Source organism: Fulmarus glacialis, unplaced genomic scaffold, assembly GCF_000690835.1.
Source record: "Fulmarus glacialis isolate BGI_N327 unplaced genomic scaffold, ASM69083v1 scaffold43808, whole genome shotgun sequence".
NCBI classification, from domain to species: Eukaryota; Metazoa; Chordata; class Aves; order Procellariiformes; family Procellariidae; genus Fulmarus; species Fulmarus glacialis.
In genome coordinates, this window is record NW_009230951.1 from 1 (window position 1) to 17714 (window position 17714).

The 17714-nt window shown below is 36.0% G+C and overlaps 1 protein-coding gene across 1 annotated transcript; it reads left to right on the forward strand.

The window, feature by feature from the left end:
• Window positions 1-329: 329 nt before the first annotated feature.
• On the forward strand, window positions 330-13406 carry LACTB2 (lactamase, beta 2; the record flags this gene model as incomplete). Its single annotated transcript, XM_009584397.1, has 6 exons — window positions 330-493; window positions 1813-1936; window positions 4186-4364; window positions 8682-8830; window positions 10427-10508; window positions 13224-13406. Coding segments are annotated over 6 exons (742 nt in total), but the record flags the coding sequence as incomplete, so codon positions are not given.
• Between the last annotated feature and the right edge of the window lie 4308 nt (window positions 13407-17714).

Below are 17714 nucleotides of genomic sequence, written 5' to 3' on the forward strand. Positions count from 1 at the left end.
GGGAATTCCGTGAGAGAAGCGGGTGGGTGCCTCGCCTCAGGCCTCGCAGCTCCCCGGCGGTACTAAAGGGTAGCCCCTGCCGCTTGCCCGGGAGTTGCAAATGTCTGGGCTAAATTTATTATTTATCCCTCTTTGTAAATTGTTCTGCCGCGGGGGTAGAATATCATGGAGGGAGGAGATGGTGTCTGGAATATTGAGACATCCATTATTATCACATTTCCATGCAATGTTGGGTTCTTTATGTAACATTATTTAACTGCCACATGAGCACTCTAAATTCTCTCACTTCCCCCCTCCCCCCTTTTGTTTTTTTTTGTGTGTATGTGTAGAAGAGTCCTTATTGACACTGGGGAGCCATCTACTCCTGAATATATTGGCTGTTTAAAGCAGGCACTGTCAGAGTTCAACATCTCAATTCAAGAAATTTTAGTGACACACTGGCATCGTGATCATGTTGGTGGAATACCTGATATCTGCAAAAACATCCCTAGCGGTAGGCCAGAGATTTTGGATATTGTTGAAAATGTTAGATACGTGGCAAGAAAAAACTTTTACTGAGTGCTTCTGTGCAAATCAGCTGGATTATTATTCTGGAATCTCCATATAAACTACGTGTCATTTCATGATACTGTTGCAGTGTGTAGAATGAGAGCAATGAATAATCTGAATATTGTAGTTGTAGTACTACAGTTTTGCTTCAATACCTGTGCATACCTTCATAGTGAATTTTTCTTATGTGTGAATAATGAGAACCTAGATTACCATCAGCAGTTTACATGGTATTAAGAGATGTGAGAAATACTTGATACTCATTCCTTTCTACATTGACAGTAATGACAAATTTACCATTATTTTCGCTTGTGTAAAAACAATAAATAGCTTAATCTCTGAAAAAGAAACATGCATAACTTTGAGGTTCCTTGCAGCAGACCATTAGTAATTGCTGACAAATTTGTAGGCCTCAGATCATGAGCGGGAACAGGGTAGGACAGTCTGCAGGTAAATTCTGATCTAAAAATGTGTATTTCACGTTGATAAACAGTAAGAGACATTTCCGCTTTAGTATCTGGGAGGAGAATAAGCAGTATGGATCACGCAGTTCTTCTTAGCATCACTGGACTTTGTCACAAGCTTTGTCACATGCTTTATCAGGTTTTGTTGCCAGGTGCTTATCTGCAAAGAAGCCTGGGCACTACTGAAAACAACGTTGGTGTCTTTGTGGTGATTTTGGTCTTGTCAACCCATGAGCATGGTTGTAAAGACTAGCAAGGGATATAAATACCTTTCTGGGTTGCTGTCTATAGCTGTTCCAGCCAAGGCATTCACAGTTCATGCACAGTTCAGAACAATAGACACTGAGGGAAGTTGCAGGTCAAAAAGCCTCCATCCAGTGTTAGGCAAATGTTGAATGGTGCTTCTGTGAATCATAATGCAGAACGTGAGCGCAGAAATCTTAATGTTGTTGTAGAACCTTGGGGGGTTTGGCTCTTGATGAGTCAAGAAGGAACATTTGTAAAGTATGGTAATTACTGACATTTCTTTATTAATTTCACTTGTGCTTTTTTGTCTTCAAAATCGCTGCTGGTACAGAGTACAGTATTCAGATTCAGTGGCTTTCACTGTTCAGTGTTTGTGGCTCTGGAATAAGATTGCTTTATAAACATAAAGTTACTGTACAGAATTTCTCATTTCTATTTAAGTATTCATACTGTGTAATAATTAATAGTACTTGTTCAAAAAGTAGGCTTCCTGTAGAATTAGCTTTGTTAGTGACAAATTCAAAACGTCATTTTCTTTGCTTTCTGTAAATAGACTCTGAATATCGCATCTGTAAGCTTCCTCGTGCCCCTCACCATGAAGAAATAATAGAAGGAGGACATAAGTATGTTTATCTTAAAGAGGGAGATGTGATACAGACAGAGGGAGCCACGCTCAGGTAAATAACAATTTCTGCAAGTTTTCTTCAGAATTCTGATACACATATGTATCCTAACTTCTAATGATTGGCAATCTATACATCTAATCTTTTCAACATTTATGCATGTAGACTTTCTATCATGATCCAGCAGGGTATGTTTATACAAAGAAATTGTTTTTATGAATGAGGATTATCAGGAATTAGCCTTTGGTTTTTGGCGTCAGCACAGAAGTTTAGAACATTTCCCTTGAAGAATGTTTTCTCCAGGAAAATCAAATAGGATTTTAAATACTTTCTAATCACTCTTAGATAAGTAGTTTATTATTAAAATTGATACTTTTGGGGAAGTTTATGGTAGTCTGGATGGATTATTTGGCATGCCTTTCTTTTTACTTTAAAAATATTTCCCAAGGAGACACTAAAACATTTAATACTTAAAATGTTAAATTTTAAACCTTTAACCTGTCAGGTTCTTGTAGGGTGCCAGTTTGGGAGGGCTTCTTCCCAGAGAGCATATTGCCTGTCTTGTTAGCATGAATGAGTCTGAAACAGAAAGCCACTCTGCCTCACACAAACACACACACACACAATAAAGAGATCTGACCATTCTGTTTCCAGAGTTCTTTCATTAACAAGGCATTACTCTTCTAAGGACAAATTTTGCTTGTTTTCCTCAGTTTAGATGTGAATTATATCCCACTTGTAGAATATGCCAGCTGGCTGATTGGAAGAAACATAAAAATAAAGGATATATTTGACAAAAAGCATTTTATTTTGTTAGTAAAAAAAAAAAACAAACAACCATGGAGAGTATTATATTGAATACTGAAGATCCATCACTATCCTAAGTGGCCCGTGTTTGGACAAAATCAATTTAGAGATAGAAAACAACTTGTTAAATTTGAATCCAAGTGAGACAAGCGTGGCACATTTTGAAGTTTGGGGCAATGCAGCCAAACTTTATCCTTGGTTAAAAGCAGGTATTCTCACCTGGTTAATTCAGTAAGCACTTTTAAGGATACTCTTAGATCCACCACTGGATTCCAAAATAACAGTATCTGCATGTTAAATTTTAGTTAGCAACCTTCAAGTTTTCAAGGTGTGCCAGGCAGTGTTGATTCTTTTTCCTTTGTTTTTCCATGTTAGTGGTTAAGCTTCCTGGTAAAGTTTTGTCAGGAACTGGAGAATACCACTTCCTACAAAGGCAACCCTTCGGTTTGATTTTTGTGTTGCCTCCACAGGGCCATGGCTCACCTGCTTTCTGCTGAACTCAGTATTCAGTAAGAGCTGGAAGTCGTTGCATCAGATGCTGCTGTGCTTCTGTCCTCCCAGCCCTGCGCTGACATGGCTGGGTGCTGTTTAGCACTGGCCTGTACACCATGCTTGGCACCACCTCTGTCAGTTCCTGATCACTGCTTTGATGCATCGGCCATTAACAAGAAGATTATGATGAATTTCAGCAGTGATGCTGGTCCGAGTTGTGTACTTTCAGTTTGAATCGGCCTCAGCATGAGGCCTTCTGCCTTTCAAAAATTGTAGTGAAAGGACACTGCAGTGCAGCTCCTTAGCAGCTCAGGTTACTATATACATATCAACTGTCCGTTCACCCTTTGCTGCATTCTAATCCAGTACTCATTCAAGCTGTGGGGTCCTAAATCCTTACCATTCAGATGTTTAATGACCTGCACATAGAACAGCTAAAGGACTATGATTCCTTGTTGTATTTGACAGTTCCGCTCCACTGTGTCATGGGGCTTTCAGGGAAAAATAAATTTCAGGAGACAGAACTTTATCTGGGTTGGGTCCAGAATTTTACAGTTAATTTCTAAAAGAATTGGCAACATCATCCTTATCGTCTTTTGCTAAGTGCAAGGTGTACGTCAAGAACTTCACACATTTCAATCTGGAAGTAACATGTCAATTTTTCTTTTTTAAAGCTTCAGAGTAAAGCCTTCTATAACACAAATTCTACATGGCTAGCCAGCTCCCTTAATGCACTTTTATTATGACGTGTCATGTAAATAAAAGCATGTTAGAGATGGTGATCTGTGTTCTCTACATGGTATAAGAAAATGGACTGGGATTAGACAAAGTGATACCCTGTTTACATCGACATTTCAGCCTTTTTTAGTCTATTTTTTTCTGGTTCTTCTTGTGGGCTACTTTGTAAGCGTATGATTTTATCACTATTTGTTTCTAGCTTCTGAAAATGAAGCATACATTCTCTATGAAAAGCTTACGGTTTTTTGCTGTTGTTCTTTAAACAGAATTTTATATACGCCTGGACACACTGATGATCATATGGCTTTACATCTAGAAGAAGAAAATGCTCTGTTTTCCGGTGACTGTATTTTAGGGGAAGGAACAACAGTAATTGAAGACCTGTATGATTACATGAAAACTTTGAAAAGGTTGTTACAAATGAAACTAGATTTAATATATCCAGGTAAGCGATTCTATTTTTAACTGCTCTGTTTTACTGTATAATTTTTAAATATTTCCTCTAAGAATTTGAGAACTCTTATTACAATCAAACACCATTACTAATGTAACAATTCAAGTTCATTACTTAATATATGTCCAGTGCTAAGCTAAGCTGACTTTATGGCATGGTAGTTTGCAAGACTTGAAAATTTTTCAGTGGTAGATATCTTTCCTTTCTGAGATTTCTCCATCTGAGGGTGAAACTTATGCTTCTGTGCCCAATGCCTACAGAGGCCAGAATCTTTCACTGTTGGAATCATATAGCAAATCTGGTTTCCTTATATTACTCTATCCACGCACCTTAATGTTGCCCTGGAAGAAAATATAATAGTTGTTCTTTTGGTCCTTTGCACCCCCACATACACTGCCAATGTGAGTAACCTAGTAATGTTTTTTGAGAGAGATATCTGTCCTTTGCAGCATAGATTAATCACAAATTCATCTTGGAAAGCTGCAGAACTGTCAAATGGTTGTCTTAGTTAATGACTTAGCTTAAGTTTGAACAAGAGCCAAGAGGCCAAACATCATGTTGTAAAAATAAGTTGCCGATTCATTCAGTCTATGACTCTGCTTTAATTTTTTTCCTCTATCTCCCCCAAACCCTGGGAATGCATTTACTTCTCATATAAACCGCGTGTCTACTTGACAAGACTGGATTTTAAGAATTCATTATGTAACTAAGGTTTAAGCTCCTCCTCATTTGCTTTTTTCAGAGATACATCTCAGGATTTTTTCTGACTTTTTCTGTTTCATGTTCTTCAACTTGTCATTCTGAGTGACTGTGTCTACATTCTCAGTTCTGTCTTCCTCCATTAACCATCTATGTTTAGCCTACATAACCAAATCTCTTTTGTGTTCATTCTTAAAATATGCTTCTTTTGAAGTGTTCTTTAAGTGCTTTAAGATCTAAGCGTAAAAATGCTATTTAAGAAAAATATCATTATAGATATTCCATGGATGTGGAGGCTGACATAGACAGAAATAGTGACTTGCTGGTAGTTATTGACTTAACTACTGGTAAAACTAAGAATATTTTAGCCTCCAGAATCTCAATCTATTGATCAATCTAATGTTCTACTTTCTTTCTTAAATACCTACGAAACAGTCTGTTCCTCTAATTGAATTTCTGCTTCTAAAACCTCATATATGCCAAATTCTATTGGGTTTATATTTCACTCTCTCCTTAATCATTATTTATCTAGATCACACATTCACCAAGGTTCAATATTTGTCCCATTTATCTGTAACTGTTTGCTACACTGTTTTAAGTATGTTCATGCTGTACTTTCAATTAGGAAGCCAGTCATATATTATGCATTTTTCAGTGATGAGTAGCTAAGTATTGAGATGGTTTGGAACTAACTTTCTTTTTTAATCCATGCATCACAAAATGTATGTACAATTGTGTGAAAGATAACTATTGCCCAACCAGAACAATTGTTTATATTATTGGTAGGTACTACAGTAAAATGGTAACTATAGCAGAAGGTAGTTTGCTTTACCAATACATTCTATATAGGCTCAGTACTTTGACTTTATTGCAGTTTTAGGTCTTCATAATTCTTGAACTTCATGCTTCAGCACTCACATTGCAGCCTCAGAATTAGATGTAAGGGAGCATGAATTTTTGTAATAAGCTGGCTGCTGGCTAGGTGTGAGTAGCTGAATTTTGCCAATCTTTCCCCTTACGTGTTTCTTTTTTAATTTAATGTGGAAATTACTTCAGGCAGAATACACATGACAGTCTATCTACAGCTAATAGTTGATGAGAATCCTTGGGACCAGAAAAGGGTGTTTTAGTCAGCAGAGGGCTCCCTATTCTGTAATAATAAATGATGTTCCTTGATAATATAGAAAAAAATGGTACTGGAGTTAGGAATCTCTGCAAGATTTCATGAGCCAATTGTTTTCTTCAATTTTATCCTTTGTGCTTTTAATTTCTCATGTGTAAAGAGAATCTATATTACTTCCCAGGGTGTTATGAGAATAAAAACTCACTGTTTCTGATCACCTGGGCTATACAGATGTCTGAAATAATATGAAGCTGTCTGATATAAAGTCTGAATTACTGGAAAGACAGTCATATTTTGAGAGATCTATTTCACATGCTCAGAAACATTTTACATTTATGCAGATACTAACTTACTTATTGGTGAAGTTAACTGTGTTGCTGTCCCTGAAAAATTATGGATGGGAAAGGTCCACATCTGGATTTAGTTCCAAGCTTTCTGAAATCATTTTAATGTATGTATATGCATACACAATGGCTACCGATATGAAATGCCTTTAACTTTGCAGAATGTGGCTTCCGTTGCAGGTACTGACATTGGTCTTGTAGTCTAAGTCAATTAAATCACTTGGAAGAGCAGAGACTGGTTTTAAGACTGCCTTGTGATTCCATGCGCAGGCCTTAATTTTGAATACTTTAATGTGACTTCTGCCATTAGAGAACACAAGAGAATGGACAGTTGCCGTTATAGACTCTGCTCTGTATATCTTAATGTGTTTTTTCTAAATTTAAACGTCACTTTTTATAAATGGTAACATATTTACTAGAGATACTGTTGTATTTGTAATTTATTTTGTAAGGAGCGATAGCTTCAGATTAAATGTGTTTGAAATCATTAAATACGTGTGCATATGACAGTATAGTTTTATATTTACATGTTACATATCTTTTATTTGTAATACTGTCTTTACACAAGGTAAGCTTCAATGTATATTTAGTAATTTCAAATCTGCTGAAGTGAGTCTGTAAGTTGAGATATGCATAAATATTTTAACTTTCTGAAGGATAGATTCCGTTGACACTTTTTTATTTCACAGATTCAAAACATGAAAAATTAGGTGCTCTTTTTCTTTAAGCGCCCTGTCCTCAGGCAAAATAAGCTCTAATTTTAAAAGCCTTAAAACTAAAAACCCATTTAGTCGGTTAACCCAAAAGTACAAGTAAAGAATATGATGATTTTTTAAAAATAGCCAGAGAACCTCAAAAGAAACTGTCTGTTTTGGATGATACCAAAAAACTTCTAAAAGAAAGCTATTTTTTACAGTAGTTTCTGTTCTACTAATTTGATAAATTACTTTACTGTTTTTTACTGCCAGTTTAGACTGGCGGAGCTGGAAGTTGCTGCTGCTACTTCAGGTGATGTATACGGGCAAAGAAACAGGAAACCTTGCTATAAAAAGCATGTGACAAATATTCATGCAAATAAATTTCTCTATAGGTGAAACATTAAGTTTAATTTCTGTGCGTGTAACTCTCGTGTCTGAAAAATATTTTCATTTCATCTGTCATTTTAGTGTATCATGGGGCAGTATTTGATTCTTCCACAAAGCTTAGTGCTTTACCAGTCAAGCCTTTTTCTAATTTGATTCAAAGACTTTTCAGTAAGTTGAACGTTTCTGATCTGCCACAATAAGTCCAGGAAAAAACACGTATGCTTTGTTTATTAACCAGCCACACATAAAATGATCCACATATAACCTTCCTTGTGCATTGCGTATTCCTGCCCTGACACGTTCAGATTGGCTCACTGATTTGTCTAATACTAAGTTTTTTGATCATACTTATGAAAATATGTTCTTAGGGGAATAAAGTACAGTGTGTGAGTGAGTTTTGAAGATCTGTCCTGGAAAATTTATTTGTCACAATTAAAGATGTTACTTCTCTCTCCTCTGTGTTTGCTGGATAGCCCCACAACAGGACAGTAGTACATGAGTCCTTTGCCTCAGCCAGTTCAAAGGTTCAAAGACCAGTATCAGTTTAAATAATCAGTATCAATATCCTTTGGGGAGTGTGAGACAGGCAGACAGAGGTGGTATAATAATCTGAATCTCATCTTTCAAATCTGTTTCGCAGTGAACTCCTTTCCTTCTTCTTTTTTTTTTAAATAGCCTAAAGTAGTCTTTCCTTACTTTCTTTATTCCATCTGAAGTATTCCCTTTCCCCATTCAGACTTTTCAGATTCTAATTCTTCCTTTTCGTCTTAATGCTTTTCAATTACAGACTGTGGTGCAGACATTCAAACTTGATTTTGGCCTATTTATATGAGGGGAAAAAAAAAAACACGACAAAAAACCCAAACCAAAAAACATGCAGAGAGTGTCTTACAATTTAACATCAAGGATACTCTGACAGGGTGGTATGTACAGGTGCTGCTCCCTTCTTAAGACTTTTAAGTCTGCTAGAGTTTACATAAGAATGATTCAGTTATTCAATAGCATACTTAATTCCTAATTTAAGTAATAGCGCTCTGGTACATGTGTTTTAATTTAGGTCATGGCCCAGTAATACGTGATGCAAATGTTAGAATCCAAAACTACATTTCTCACCGAATTGCACGTGAACAGCAAATTCTAAATGTTTTCCAGAAGAACGCTGGAAAGTCATATACATCCTCGGAGCTTGTAAAGATAGTATACAAGGTAATTGTTGATTAGAAGTTTTTAGATCAAACTAAAGAAAACTGAGATTATGTTCATAAAATTGTACGTAGCAGTTTAAGTATTTGAGTGAAGACCATGGTGGCTTTTTAAAAGGGAAAAAAAAAAATATTTCTGCTTGTTCAGAATTCATATATGACTGTGCATTTAAATTGTATTGTTTGAGCAATTCGTTGGAGTGGGGCCCAGATGATTCTTACAAACTTCTTATTTCACTATCTAGATGGTCCTAAGGACCGTTTCATAGGACCAAGCAAAAATAAAGTTGTAGTGCTTGGTTCTAAGTGAAAAGTATGAGATGACTGTTAATTTTTGATTTGTCAAGGTGTGTTTGGAGTCTCCTGGAAGATTGCTTAAAACTTCTAGTTCCTGATTTATCAGTCTGCAGGAGGGTGCAGGTGAACTGCGGTTTCACAGAAATGGATATTGCACTCAGCAGTTGAGTAGCTTGTGTGTGTCATTAGACAGGCATGAGTACTTTTTCGCTACTTCATCATTCTTCATGTAACCTCAGTAATTTGTACATGTAGTATGGAGGTTACCCCTCCTAGCAAGTAGAGATAAAAGAGATACAGCATTTGCTTCGGAGGAAGATGTCGAAGTTGCCAATTTTGAACAGGTTTGTGAACAGGTCTGTAACAGCTTCACAACTCATTTTTCACGGTTCTGCTGATCCCCGGTTTCTGAAAGAATGATTATGTCACATTGAACATTTTGCGATGCTGATGTACCGTTACCTGTGGCTGTTTAGCTCCTGCAGCTTTCCTGCCTGAACAACTACAGTTTTTAAGTATACAGCCATTCACATGTTTCTGTAAATCACAAACCACTTGTCCTGTCACTATATGATAAGAATTTTTTCGATACTACTAAAGCTTTCGTATTAAGAAAAAAAAAGTGTAATCTTTCAAAGCTTTTTAAAGATTCACAATTTATTGAGCTAGTTTTCTAGTGAATTCTCCTGCCAGACTCTTGTTATTTGGAGGAGAACGTTTTAATTTTCAAAAAGAAGGCTTTACTTTTAGGAAGATAGTGCTGGAGAGGGGGATTTTGAGAAATGTTACTGGTTTTTACCTAATGAGCATTGGAAAATTTTAAGAGACGTTTTGTCCTCCTAAAGCTGTTTTATTTTTAAATTGTTTACTCATTTACAGATACTAATTGTTAAAGGATATTTAAACCCATGCGAGTATTGTCATGGAATAGAAGTGATAGGTGTCTGTGGAGAAATGCATCTTTAAATTTGTCTTTAAAAATGCTCAGCTACACTGATAACCCAGTGCAGACCAAGCTCAGAAGAGCACAGTCTTCTTAGTGTTGGCCAAAGTTTGCATAATACAAATGGATAATGTAAAAAAAGAGCAAAGTAAACAAAAATGTGTTACTAGGCTACTAGTTTAACTGGTGTAAAATTGATGTACTCATTTCAGTTTGTTGTCATTATGTAACTAACTGAATGTTCAACCTGGCAATTCAGAAGAGGAGAATCTATGTTAATAAACCGTGAGTTCCATATATTGAAAAAATAATTGGGAGATATTTAAACAAATACAAAATGCATATTTGTATCCCCATTAGGAGATCCCTGAAAATTTACTTCTAGCAGCAGAAGTTAACCTCCTAGTCCACTTGAAGAAGTTGGAAAAAGAAGGAAAAGTGTGTAAGTTGTGGATGGAGGGGTGGAAGGAGGCTCATTTTCATTTTGATTTTCTATGTACTGTTTCTCATTATATTTTAGTGCATTGTTTCCTGGGAAAAAAAACCCTGCAATTAGTTGTCGTAGCTGTCCTTTAGACAATTTGAAGTAGGATTATATACAAGAAGTCTGTGGTTATACAGTATTTCCAGACTTTTAGAAAATATTTTATAAAATATTTGTGACACGCTTAGAGCACAGATTACTGCAATGCGTATACCTTTAAATTTTGATTTAAAACATACCATGGAATACATTTGTAATGCTAGTGTTTATACCTTTGTGTATTTTCTGAAATTCATACCTAAATATGCATGTGTGTAGCAATTTATGGGATTACATTTTACGTTTCTGCCTTTCCTAAATGTGTATTGTTGTATATATGTGTTCTAGAGATGGTTACAGTCACACAGCGTAAATTTTTACAATTTCTGGTTAGTACAGTACTTAAGTAGAGCAACTATATTTAGTTTACTGTTTTTACGTTTTGCCTTTACTTTTAGTAAACAAGGTGAAGTATTCTACTTCTGTAATAGCATGCGCATTTAGAAACGTTACTCAGCCAGAAGCTAAGGAAAATACTTCTTTCTGTACATTACATAATGGACCCAGGACTGTCTACTTACAAGTAAATAATTACACAACTATTTAAAACTGTTTCAAATTTTCAGCATTTACCAGTCTGAATTACAACATGAAATTAGTGTATTTTTTCCAAGTTAGACCTTCTGTTTATTTTAATGATAAATCAGCTACTAGGTACTAATTGTTTGAACAATTGCGACTTAATTTTTTGTAATTCAAAGAAAATAGACTAGAGTCATGTGAATACAGTTATTACTGAAGTTCAGAAAATGATGTCTTTAAGCACATTTTGTGCAGAATGCCACGGAAGCTTACCAACATGATACTTATTGCACCAGCTTTTAAATGTGATCTCAATTCTTGGTTATTAGCATACACAATTGGCCTACACATTTCTCCAGTTTGGCTCCACAAGATTCCTCTAGGGTATCAGATGCTGTTGACTATTTATCCCTTCCCTTTCACTGCCAAAGTAACTCAAGCAACAGCATTTTCTGTTTAGATGAAGTAGTGGATAAATTAACTTTCTCTTTAAAGGTAGACTTGCAGTCTTCCTCACACAAGACTGTGTATGCATCTTAAATGTCCAGGAATTAATTTGTCTGAGTAAGCTAGTGACTTTCATCTCTTAAGCCAGGTTTCTTTTTGTTGGTGTTTGTTGGTGGTTTTTTTTTTCCCAAAACACGCTTTTCATGATTAATGGACAAAAATAGCTCAGCTTTCCTCAGAAATCACCTTTGAATTTTGAAGAGACAGCGGATACAGAGCTTCAGTCAGATATCTGTTCACAAAGTAGCAACTGCTTGAAATTACTAGAAAGTTTAAATAACTAGAGGAGATACTAATCAGAAGAATTGTTGTGACTCTTCTACTCCGGTTGGAGGTCCTTGGTTCAGCTGTGTCCTCCTGCTTTCCACGAAGCACAAGAAGTGCCCTTTAAAGTTTTTTGGTTTGTTTTGCTTTTTAATCTTCAATTTGTGCTCACAGAGAAGGAGGAAAGCAATCTCATCAGAACACTGGGGTTTTTCTGTGCTGATCTCTGCAGTGTGGAAACAGTTGTTAATTTTTTAAATACAAGCTTAGACTCAGATCCATGATAAACACTTAGCATCATGTGGCCTTTGTCAGTTTTTCAGTTCAAATTAAGGACATCTGTTAAGAAAAATTGATTCTGTTGGTTCTGAGCATGTAGCATACAAATACTTGCGTGCTCATGTTACTCGTTCATTTGGTTTTGATATGATGTCCTTTCAACATAGTCTGAGTTGCAGTATTTCAAGTTTTGTTCTCACTGTAGAAGACTTGAGTTGCAGTCATAACACTGTCTGCTTAATTTTCACAAACTATTTTTCCAAAGAAACATGTTGTCAGTATCGGTAATGAATGTGACAGGCATATTACCATGTTACAAGAGAGCTACTCCATGCAAATTATGGCCATATGCTGTCTGCTGCAGTCATTAATTCACCACTTCATTTTAGGGCTTGCAGTTTATGTTGGTACATAACCTTTATAACTTAAGTTAGGAGTGATACTGCCTTTACAGATTTGCTTTTCTCACTTTAAACAAAAAAACAATGTCTTGTATATAGGAGCATGGCACAATATGCGCATGTAAGCTTTCTTCCATGTTTGGATCTAAATATCTTGGTCATTGGTTCACATTTTTAAAACACAGCTGATGAAGAGATAAAAATTATTTGACTGTTCTTAATTTAGCAGCACAGATTTTTTTTCTCTGAAGTTCGTAAATTTCAGAAAATGCAACAAGTGCTCTGCTACCTCAATTTTCTTAATATCTAGAAATTTTAGTATTCTGAACTTTAGGTTTAGAATAACTGTAGGTTTATTAAACCCTTTTTTATTAATCATTGTTTATATTGCTAGGTTAAATTGTGAAACAGTTAGTGTTTATCACCTTCCATTAAAACTCAACACTGGCCTGAAAGAAACTATTCCAATCGTTTTAATAAAAAATGACATGTACAGACATGCATATGCATGTACAGGTTGAGTTTGAGGTAGCCTAATGTTTATATATAGCATCTAAGTGTTAGTTTGTGACTAATTTGTTGGTTTTTTTTTTCTTAGCAGTACATGAGGCGTCTCCCAACTTCAGATGGAGAAACAATTTATAAGTTATGCAAGATTGCTCAAGGATTTTTTAATCTGCACAGTTGCTGCATCAAAAAATATAATGATGAGCTCAGAAGATACATTAAATAAAAACTAATTCTTCATTCTTTTTTTTAAAAAAGTGGTAACACAATTTTAAAGCAACATTACGGTCAGTTAACTAATGTTTTTCATATTCTACTTTATGGGAATTTTAAAAATAACCTGATAGGTACTGAGTTAATAAAATGGAATGAGTGTGAAGAAATGAATGTTACCTCTGTTATAAAATACCCAGCTTTATCATCGGTGGCAGAAGACAAATAGCAAGGTCTTATAAACTTTATATTACAATATTTTAAAGTAATATTATAAACTTAATAAATCAGATATATAAAAAATCTCTAGTAAAAAGAATAGAAAAGATGTTATTCTAAACCTGTTTTCATTTGCTTGTGCTTTTCAAAAAGTGATTTTCTAGTAAGTTATCTGTACATTCTAAAAACCAAGTTATTTTCATTAACAGATGTAAGTACTGGGGTTAGTATTCCTTTTCTAATTTAGCTGGCTGTGGACGTCTTTGCTGGTTGCTCACTACAATAGTTTTTAACAAATGCAGAAAGTCATTCCAGACTTCTGTGTTTTCTGGTGGAAACACCATTTCTATGGAATTTATTCAAAGGACTCATTAATTTTAACTAATGAATGTCAAAAAATGCACAGAGTTGGAGCAGACTTAAATCCTTATCTTATAAGATTCTGCAAGAATGTGATTAAAAAGCTGTATAAATTGAGGTATATATTACACACCATATGAAGTTAAGTTTGTCTGTCACTTTATAACTAACAAGCTTCAAGTTTTGCTGTTAAATCCATTTAAACTACAAATATTTTAAGGTTGTATTTGATTGTAAGATACTGTATAGTGTATTAAAGTACAATGTTTGAAGATTAATTTAAACTGCAAATTCAGTTCTCTGTGTAGGTTAAACTTTCAGAATAGTGTATAAATATTTGCATTACTTTGTGTATTCAAAGTGTGTGAAGTTTTTATGATTTATGCATGTCTTCTAAAGCTGGCTTAACCTTAAAAAAAAAAAATCAGATATGAGATGTTTGAAAGTACCAAAGACAAATATATGTCCTCGAAAATCCTTGCAAACCTTTCACTGTTCAATCTGGTACCTTCATTTGTGAAATATGCATATGATATTTAAGGCATGTCTTAATAATTATCATTATTTTATGAAGTTGATGGGGTTTGTTCTGATCAGCTGAGCCAAATCCAATACAAAAATACTCCCAGGAACAGCAATCCAAAACTGAAATCATATTCTGAAATAGTAACCAGACCCCTGAAGAGGGGAAATAATAACTTTCTGCTCTATAAAATGATGCTTTTTGCAAACTTCATTGATGTGGTTTTTGGCCACATCATGGCTCTTGCTTACTTTTAACTTTCTGTGTAGTGCCATTTTGGGCTCTTTTTCAGGTCTCCTAGTTTTTCTTCCTTTTATATTTTCTGTTAACTTGCATTTTTCCATTTCAGCCACTTCTTTTTTCCCCTCCTCCTACAAACCTTATTTTTTTCAATCCTTTTGGATTGTTTCTCTCTTCATAATTACTCAGAAGCTTTCACAGGGACTTCTTGCCATTAATAATTATTGCTTTCCTGTAGCTTTTTTATGAATTTATAGTTACCTTTTCCATTGTTAGGAATAAAAAGGTAATTACCACTGTTTTCTTTTTTAAAAACTTAATTCACATGCTCTGAATGATGTCACTTTGCTGCAGGAAAACATATCAGTGAAATGGCACAATTTTCTGTCATGAGGCCTGAGAACATCAGCCAGCAGGAAACTGGTATGAAGAGGTGATCTCTCATTAACTTTCTGAGCTAAAGAAGAAATCTACCGGCAGGCAAAATGTCACTGAACCATTTTCTTCTGTTTTACTATACTTCATTTTTAAATAGACAAAAATGGCTTTAGAATTCAGTTAAAGTATCATTGGAATTTGCAGGCAGTGAAGAAAGCCAGAGGATACAAATTGGAGAATTCCATGTTCCGTGCTGTGCTGCAGCAAATGCCTGACATTCTCAAAAAATGAGGGAAGTTGCAGTTTAACCAGACTTGTCATTAATGGTTGTGTATGGTGGCTCTCAAATATTAAAAGCAGAGATTGCACTGTTACTAAGATGTATATACAATAAAAGATACTTATATCAGCTGTGACATGTTGTAAAAGTCTTAAGACTCCTTATTGATTATGAGATTATGAGTCAGAAGGAGTGTTTGTTTATTTAAAAATAGAAAGGTAATGTAAACTATATGCCATGTATGTATAGAAAAGGGGATTAGCCTATTTACCTCCCTTGTATTGAATACATTCATCTGTGCAGAATGCATTAAAAGTTAAAAATAAAAACAGGAGAAGGGGCAATTTCTGTCTCTTCAAACTAGAAGGGCAAATGTCATTTGATGCGTTAACTTTCTAAACAGCTGAGGCCAGAAGCTGGAAGAAGCATAAATTGCGTTTCCAGCCTTCCTGCCAGCTAATTTTAAGATCCTGTACTGAGAGGCAGCATCATTTATCAGGTTTAAGACCCAGGAAAGAAGTTTGATGGTAGTTATAACCTTTTTGGGGTTTTCTATTCTGTTTCTTACTAACTTGCTTATTTACATTTGGTTTAAAATTTTATTCTTGGTTACATCTTTAAGGATGTTTGATGACAAGTGAATTCAGGAAAGGTTCCCAAGTAGGAAGAGCATTGTTCTGTTTATTTCTGTTACTGGGGGTGCAGTAATACGCTTACTACCAACTACTCTACAGTCTTGCCACCTGAAATGGCGTATTGAGTTTGCATGGCAAGGTTTTGGTAGCGGGGAGGCTACAGGGGTGGCTTCTGTGAGAAGGTGCCAGAAGCTTCCCCCATTTCAGACTGTCTAAATGATGTGATCATTCTGAGGCGTAGTATTTCAAAATATGGGCATCTGGAAAGAAACCTGGCATAGACCAGCAAGAAGCAGACTGAGGGCTGGCAGTCTTAGGTGTTTTAGATCATCCCACTTTGCCTAAAGGGACATAAGGAACACTATGTGGCAGAAGAGGGAACTCCAATAAAAGGACCTGTTCAGATGACGCAACAGGTTGCCTTGTTTTCTCTTTCAGTATAGCAGTTTACACCATATCATCAGGACAAACACAAACCCAAGTTGAAACCAAGGAGGTCTGTGCCTGTATGAGAGGACTCCTCGCCAGACACCCGAGGCGCTTGCTGATTATAGCTTGAGAAAAGGATGTCTTGTCCCAGTTAAGTCCTGCTTGTTATGTTCTGTGGAGATGAGATGACCTGATTTCTTTTGAGGCTGAGGTGGGAAATAGATGCAAGACTACACTGAAAAAAGGATTCTAATTTTTATCCCAACCCAATTTACTTCACAGGTGCAGTATGTTACATCCATGACTACATGGTGTGCAATTGGGGATACACTTTCATATTATTACTGTTGAAATAATGCTATTCTTATTTAGAGTTACAAAATACTTCATCCCCTGTGCCCAGGGGACTGAAATATGAATGCTTGTTCTGTTTAAACTTCTCTATTTAAAAAAAAAGTCTCCAACTGTGAAGGGAAAAATTTCTGTAGCCTTTTCTGTATTTTTAAGTACCCCAGATCATCTCCAGATACCAAGTATCCCTGTCTCCTGACTTAATAAATTCATACAAAACCTCTGAGCAGCTGATGAAGGTGTTTCACAGTTGAAAAACCTGGTCATGCATTAAGCAGTCTGCTCCACGAGTCACTTCCATATAGTAGGAAGAAACCAACCTATTAAAAACAGTTCATACAATGTATTTGGTGCATGCTCTCCATTCTGGCAAGGTAAAGCCGTACCGAATAGTTGCATCTTAACCTCTTACCCTGTATTTGTTAGCTGCTGGCAGCAAAAGCCGTTCTGACAATGCTAAACCTCAGCCATAAATTACTCCTTTCTTGATCTTTCTTCTCCATATATCCATTGGGAGTATCTGTCAGCCAGAAGCTTTAATAAACAAAAGTTGCATGAATTTTGGGGGCGGTTGAAGGACAGCTCAATTCGGCTTGGATTTCTGCATCAGTGTTGATTTCTCAGACCTCTTCATTCATCTGTTTTAACCTGGTAACAGCCTTCTGTGATTGGGCTGGTTTTTTAATCCACGTCTAGCCTCCCTTCTAATGTCTCTTCCTTCTTCTCCTCAATCCCTTCAGTGGCAGGGAAGAATACTGAAAGGAACAGGAAAACACACCTGGTCAACACGTGGCTCAGGGGCTGGTGCCATCGGTGGAATTTTGGCTTCTTTGATCATGGGGAGGGTTACACAGCACTGGGCCTGCTGGCAACAGACTGAGTTCAACTGTCTCACAGGGGTAAAAGGATTCTCACTCACGAGTTGGCAGAGCTCATTGAGAGGGCTTTAAACTAGGT